This window comes from Penaeus japonicus, unplaced genomic scaffold (assembly GCF_977035675.1).
Source record: "Penaeus japonicus unplaced genomic scaffold, GWHDUDI00000001_assembly GWHDUDI00000024, whole genome shotgun sequence".
NCBI classification, from domain to species: domain Eukaryota; kingdom Metazoa; phylum Arthropoda; class Malacostraca; order Decapoda; family Penaeidae; genus Penaeus; species Penaeus japonicus.
Window position 1 is genome coordinate 24,594,866 of NW_028234426.1, and position 7,500 is coordinate 24,602,365.

The 7,500-nt window shown below is 35.3% G+C and overlaps 1 protein-coding gene across 1 annotated transcript in view; it reads right to left on the bottom strand.

The window, feature by feature from the left end:
• crb (cell polarity complex component crumbs) overlaps window positions 1–7,500 on the bottom strand; it is a 26,641-nt gene that overhangs the window by 294 nt on the left and 18,847 nt on the right. The window contains exons 22-33 of the mRNA XM_086551157.1: window positions 7,369–7,500; window positions 6,819–7,041; window positions 6,503–6,688; window positions 6,313–6,388; window positions 5,712–5,944; window positions 5,343–5,581; window positions 5,019–5,206; window positions 4,625–4,770; window positions 3,662–3,958; window positions 3,386–3,511; window positions 2,923–3,075; window positions 1–2,626 (exon numbers count right to left, since the gene is read on the bottom strand). The exon at window positions 1–2,626 is cut by the window's left edge and continues 294 nt beyond it; the exon at window positions 7,369–7,500 is cut by the window's right edge and continues 62 nt beyond it. Of these exons, the coding sequence (XP_086407283.1) occupies window positions 2,558–2,626; window positions 2,923–3,075; window positions 3,386–3,511; window positions 3,662–3,958; window positions 4,625–4,770; window positions 5,019–5,206; window positions 5,343–5,581; window positions 5,712–5,944; window positions 6,313–6,388; window positions 6,503–6,688; window positions 6,819–7,041; window positions 7,369–7,500 (2,068 nt within the window). The 3' untranslated portion in view covers window positions 1–2,557. The remainder of the gene's footprint in view (window positions 2,627–2,922; window positions 3,076–3,385; window positions 3,512–3,661; window positions 3,959–4,624; window positions 4,771–5,018; window positions 5,207–5,342; window positions 5,582–5,711; window positions 5,945–6,312; window positions 6,389–6,502; window positions 6,689–6,818; window positions 7,042–7,368) is intronic.

Genomic DNA, 7,500 nt, shown 5'->3' on the forward strand with positions numbered 1-7,500 from the left:
AAAAATCCTTAGATCAGAGTTAACATTCACACTACCAACCAGATTCACATTTCTCACTGTAAAACACTCTCAAGAATGCGTAACGATGTAAAACTAACATTCACATCTTTAGTTTTCCGAAACACTATCACAATCACCTGAATATGTTCATCACACAGGGTTCCTTTAACCCCTTTCGGAGTAACCTGCATCTGTAAGTACAAGGTGGGTGTGGTCTTATGAAGAACACCAAGAGATAATGCAATTTGAAGACCTTTTTCTCATCCTAAAGCCCACTCTTGAAGTACATTATCAAATACTACCTCATTTCCTTCTCTCTCTTTCCCTAATAGTACTTTAAATACTTCTTCAAAAAGGCACTATAGCTTCATCAAGTATATCTTGGATGGAAATATATCACAGAGGAATTTCAAACCAGAAATACGTTTCTGACAGATGTTCCCTTGTGGTTGAACATCACAAATAAATATGAAAAAAAATTCAACCTTTGAGATTCAAACAATAAAGCAATGCCAGCACTGATACACAGCTGTCCATGTTGGGTGGCAAAACAAAGTCTCAACAAAATGGCTAACCTGAGCTTGCATGGAAAACTAATATTCTACTGTTCACATACACTTTATACAGGTCATCTGAATCATCACTTTCACAGGGATCAGAAAGGGGAATGTACTATGAAAAAGAAGAGAAGGACAGAAAAAAAAAAAAATAATAATTACCGTGAAGTTCACCTGATTGATGTTCGATTTAAAATACATAAAATAATTTATTGCAATTTACCTGAACGTATCCTCTGCTGATGCCATTTATTAGATATTTTGTGTATCTGGATATTCTGCTAGTATGCAACTGTACATGGTATCATTATTGCACCAAATACAACCAAAGGCAAATAAATTATACTTCAAGCAATGGCTACTTCTGTTTACAGTACTTGTGTACACTGGGAAAACAATATGAAATACAAAATTTGAAGACAGATACTTAAGCTTACAATTTTTTAATATAAAAAGTAGCCATCTATAGGAAAATAACTTTCACAGATCACAGATAATGTCAACAGTTTTGACATAAAGAAACTTAAGTTCTCAATAATCAAATTCTATCACATCAGGTATCAAAATAACTTCAATAAAAACTGTGATATGAAACATGCTAAAACGATTTTTGGTATTTACTGCACGATTATGGACTGGCTTAGAAACAAAAAAGCATGTGGTTGCAAAACTGACTCAGTGCAACATTAAGTACTTGGCAACAAGATTTTTGAAGATTAAAAATTTGCAAATCTGGGTTTCCTTTTCATAAGCAATTTAGAAAGAAAAACAATAAAAAAAAACTAAACAACTTCTACTATTTTTATCCATTCATCATCAAAGAGACGATGTGACTATCTATGAGATATTTACACAGCATTCATACATACTCACAAATTCCTTAGTATTCATACAACCATAATACAGACAGCACATAGCAGTGGAAATATTAAATAACAAAAACACATAGAGAACCTGATAAGGAAAGAAAGAAATATATGGGTCGTTTACTGCATATACAACTGATGCCAACTGGAGAAAAGCAACATTAACATTCATATTAAAAAGAAACACACAATAAGGACAGTGTTTGATGACAATCTGGAGTAAACAGTCTCACTGTTAACACTGCTGAGCATATACAAAATAATCTGCAGTCGTTGAAACTTGCATTCTTTCTATACTTCTTCATGAGTAATTGCCTAGAAGCTAAAGGGACAAAAAGTTCAATTTTTAACTCTTCATTCCTGGAACACTGGACATCACTTTTGGAAGACATTATTGTCCCTTGCTACCCATCGACAGTCTAAACTCCTGCCTCTTACAAAATCATCATTTATCATTTTGAACTGGTCCTTCTCATTTTTAATAGTGTATCTGTGCAGTACAGAGAGTGTATATCAAACAACTGAGCAAGCCTTTTGCAATCAAATTCTTAAAGAATTTTCCAGAAATATGAAAAAGGAAAAAAAGAAAAAAAAAAAAAAAATCACAGAACCTATGTCAATATATCCAAATCAACTATATCACATTATAAATAGTCTTGTTGTAGCAGCTGTGGTTTATTTAAAGTACCAAAAGTCATTTCAAATATTATGATAAATTTTCATTTTAAAGTATTTTCCTTACATAACCAGCTTTTTGGATGCATATGTATCCATTTAATGTGTTGAGTCTTCAGTCATTACTTAATATATTTATATACATGTAGCCTCTTCCACAAGGCCATTATCACTGCATTGTTCAAGCACATTAGTCTCTTTAGCATATCTCTATTAGCACAACACTTGCTTGTAACTTACTTAGTGTGTACAAAGTTCCTCAGCCCATCCAAGTTCTCTATCATCTCCATTATCAACATCCTAAAATAATGTTCTACTTAACACATCAGCATCAAATCTTCCAGCAAGAGATCTTTCAGGACGAGGAGATCAAAGGGTGCACAGAGATATCGCGATTGAGCATCTTCTCATTGTAGAGTTGTTTTTTTATACTCAGCCCTTAGAAGCACTTTACACTGCTCAGATGAGTCTTTCTTCTGGTGGGGGTTTCATCATGTTTCCCATCTCTACTCGCGGACTGTAAAACTCCTGATGGAGGGGGGAAAAAATGGTGAAATTAAAATACTGCCTCTTTCAATTCCTATTCTCTATTACACAACCACAAGAAAACTAAATATCTAATCATTTCTATCCTGGGAATGACACAGCATGTTTTCATGCCTAGGTAAATTTCAGTTCCATTCATGCCAGTTGCTTTGAAGCACAAGGCCATACCTCAATCAAAAAATAGCTTAATAGAATAAACAAATAAATAGTTTAATAGGAATAGCTTTTTCCATCCCTCAAACCCCTCCAGAGAAGAAGGTCCGGAAGTTCATTCATACCTGTCTGCTGGGGGAATAGGTTCCTCTCGTTTGTCTCTTCTTTTTGGCCATCATGAGGAACACAGTAAGGCCAACTATGGCTATGACTAACATGAGTCCAACGACACATCCTACAATGATGGCCAAATCCACATCCGATGGGAATAATGTGACCTAGAAATTGACAGTATCAGGTTAGTATTTGAATGTGTAGATGAAGAAAAAAAGAAGAAAAGAAAAATTAATGACTGACCAACTTATAATTGACTCCATTTCTCCCAATAAATATGAAATGTAAGATTTTCTCATCTTATCTTCTTTAGTTAGATTTTGTTTATTGTGCAGCAAAAGGAAATAGTTGAGAATTTACACTTTTCCTTAAACATTTGATCTCTCCCATATGTACAGACTCAAATCATTATTTAATGAATAAATAGAATATGAATGCCCTTCAAAAAAAAAGAGCAGGTAAAAGATCACAAACCGTTTCAGTGCAGAATTCTCCGCCCCAACCTGTAGGACACCGGCAAACTCCTTTCGTTTGGTTATATTGATCTGGGAAGTATTCATCGCAGAGGTGTTCACACACACCACCATTGCTACAGTTGAACTGGAAATATTGTTTAATTGGTGTTAAAATTGAAGATGGAAAAATAATACACATGCAAAAAATGCACACAGTAATATTGCTTAAAATTCCCCTCCTGTGTTCAAAAAAGAAAAAAAAATGAAAAAGAAAAAGGACACTACTACTACTTACCTCAAGACACGGATTGATTAATTTGCATGTCTGACCACAAAAGTCTTCCTTACAAAGGCACTCAAAAGACCCCATGAGGTTCTCACATTTTCCGTCATTAAGACAGAGATCCGATAGACATTCGTCAACGTCCTCCTCACAGGTGTCTCCAGTCCATGTATCAGGGCAATCGCATTCAAAGCCCGAGAGAATGTCATTGCATACTGCACCATTCTTGCATGGGTTTGAGGCACAGTCATCGATATTTTTACTGCAATAGGAACCTTCCCAGCCAGCTTCACAAGAACATTCCCAGCCCTGGTAAAATAATTATTTATTTAATGATTGGAAAGCAATATAGCATCCAAAATATTTGCTAGGTAATGCTATATTTTAGAAATGTTATGTCACAAATATTCAGTAAAACAGAGAAATGGTTTCTTTCTTCATAAATCTGATTTATAAATTTACAATTATCTCTTATTCCCTTGTGCACTGATTATATACATGAATAAAACCATTGAAAAAAAAAAATATTTTTAAAATTAGACATCACTTTTCTTTTTAAGATCATCAGCATTGACACATACTCTTGATTAAAAGTTCTATTCTAAGTTCAGGCACCAATGTGAAAACCTACATTAATTCATTCAGTGCCCATAATAAAATATCCAATAATTTACTATTTATCTGCTTTTATGGCCACACTTAAGCCATTCACGCCGGCTGACGTGCTGTCATGTTTCGTGTTTTTTGGGTTGGACGCTGGCAACGAGATATTTGGTCAAGGCCAGTGCTCGGGGTGAGCGAGCGGACAGCTCAGGCTCGCAGCTAGTGCGCCCGAGAATCCCGAGGCCTTAGGCTTATGCGTTCGAAAACCCCAGCATTCCGACCATTTAGAGCCGGAATAGCCCGGGCATGAATGGGTTAAATACAATAGTAAGTAAACCAAGTACACTGATAATGTCATTATCTTTTACTTACTGGCTCAGTGTAGGTAAGCTCACAGGTACCATGACTGCAGAAAATATTTTCAAGTTTACAGAAGTCTTTAATAGTCTCACAGTTATAGCCTATATAACCAAATGGACAATCACAGGTGTAGTTATCTGCCACATTGGTCAAGGGATCTGAAAACACACAAAAGAAAAAAACTGTTCACAAGAATCATGTACAATCACATGTAAGGACTCAATGTGAAGTTGCTATCAAACCCTCAATATACAAGAAAAAAAAAAAACTTATTGCAAAAAAACAACAACTAAATAGTGTATAACTGGTTATTCTGTACACATGTCCTTGGTGTTGAATTATATAGTATAAAACTCACCCACTCTGTATATTCATCCAAAAGTGCTGATGAAAATTAAATACTTACTGATAATATCGGTGCAGACAGCATCATTGAGGCACATACGGTTGGAACAATTCTTGACCTTCAGTTCTTCACATGTCAATCCAATGAAGTCTTCTGGGCACTCGCACCTGAATTTTGCTATTTCGTTGAAGCACAATCCACCATTTTTGCAGGGCTCAACAGCACATTCATCAATGTCCTCCTCGCAGCTGAAGGGGAAAATAACAATGAACATCAATAAGTTCTAGTCAAACCCTTCACTAAATTATCTTTATTTCCATTTGTAAGCATACCAATGTTTATGCAAGAATAAAGTAAAAACAACATTAAGAACTGTACACTTACAATTGCCCTGTAAATCCTGGTGTACAGTTACAAGTGTACTGATTGATGCCATCAACACAAACAGCTTCATTCTGGCATTCATTCCCAATACACTCATCAATGTTGATCTGGCACAAATTGCCTTCAAAGCCAGCTTCACATGTACAACTGTATATCTCTGAAGGATCTGAGCAGTAACCTCCATTGACACACTCTTCTTCATAACACACTGTGCATCCAATTTCTGTGAATGATTCTTCCTGCAAATGTCAAATTTTCAGCGTAAGAACACCATCAGTAAAATTACTATCTACTTCTCTTGTTGTAAGTTTATTCAATTATGCAGATACACACAAATGACACAAAATCCAACCGTTACTTGGTACTAACCTGTCTCAGAAATTGGTTTGCTGCGCTGTTGTTCAGAAGTTCAGATTGTGAGAAGAATGGAACCAATACCTCTTGGACTCTCACTGCTCCCAGACAACCACGGAACACCTGTGGCATAAATGACTCGTCCGGGAGGATTGAGTTCCCAGTGGCGGAGGTGGGGCTGACCAGTGATGGGTCCAGGAGATTCAGTGGGGATAAGGGTATTGGTGCTGCACCCAGCTTTAGCTCTCCTAAAATAATAAGGGGAAGGTTAAAAAAAAAAAAATTAAATTTAAATTTAAAAAAGTTAAATCTATAATCAACGCATTGTAGACATTAGAGTTATCATATACTAAAGTAAATTCTTTAAGTGGTATAATTATCACAAAAATTCAATTATATAAGTGGATGAGATTTTATGTAAAATAAAGTGCACTTGGTATTAGGTAATCAAGCAGTCACTTTCTTATTGCTTTACAAAAAAATAGACAAGCAGTAGAGACAAAGTGAGTAACAAAAGTAAGATCAGTTACCATACAATTCTCCAGTACATTCAAAAAGCTTCAACTAATAATTGTACTGGGTTACAGTGTCACTAACTATAAAGTTGCAAACTTACCAGTAAGAATTAATGAAGTTAGGTCAATTATAACAGCAAGATCACTGCCAAGGAGGCTATTTCCATCCAGTGAAACCTGTTGTTTAGAACAAAGAAGTCAGTATTAATCAATAATAAAAAAAAAATTATATGAAACAATAAAAAAAAATCAAATTGATTCTTTTAATCACTTACTAAACTTCAACATTACCTGAAGTCCTGTAGGATCAAATACCACTTTCAGCATATGCCAATCCCCATCCAAGGTAGAATTTGACAGGAAGGAAGTTTTCTTGGAAGCTGAGCCATTGGTTTGTTCCACCACAATGGAAGCAGGAGTGGAACCTATCCAGATACTGGCATCTGTATTCGCTGCATAGAGCATCACTCCTCCAACCTAGAAAGAAATAATATGCCTCAATACTTATGTTTGGGATACAAACAAAATCTTCAATCTTATGTTAAGCAAATTAATAGTTTCATACAAATAGGAAACCATTTTCAGCAAAGATTTGTGTAAAACGTACCTGACTTCTGTATGTAATGGTTATGTCATTCAGTGGCTTCTGTATGTTTGTAAAGCTTGGCGAGTATGTAATGGAGGAATTAATGCCATTGAGGGTCAAGTTTGCAACACACTCATAGCCATCATCCAGGTTGAGACACTCAGATCCTGCCGGACACTGGTAAACGGCACAATATTCTCGGTCTTCGCAAGTCTTGCCCTTGAAACCAAATGTGCAAGTACACCTGTAAAGAACAAACATAGTCAACATCCCTTTTTTAGAAGTGAGGTCACTATTCTGACTCATGATGGAAGAGGATATTGTTAACTAGTGATAAAGTTGACGAAGCAGTAGGCAGAAAGAAATTAAATAATGATGATAAAAAAGACTATTGATGGAAGATGAACATGTTTTAAATATCAATTTCATACTGTATTTCATACATCATGGTTGTATTACAATACAGTATGTCATTAACTGTGAACTTGTTCATTATTGTGATAATGGTTTATAATATAATTCATTCAATAAAAGTCATGAAAAAGAAAAAAAACATTAAGAATTCACTCACATAAAATCATTCCAAGTGACAGTACATGTTGCACCATTATGACATGGATCAGGGTTGCAAGTATCATCACTAACAGTTCCTTCAAGCACATTATGTAAATCAACATTATCCAGATTATCTCCAGGAAGATTG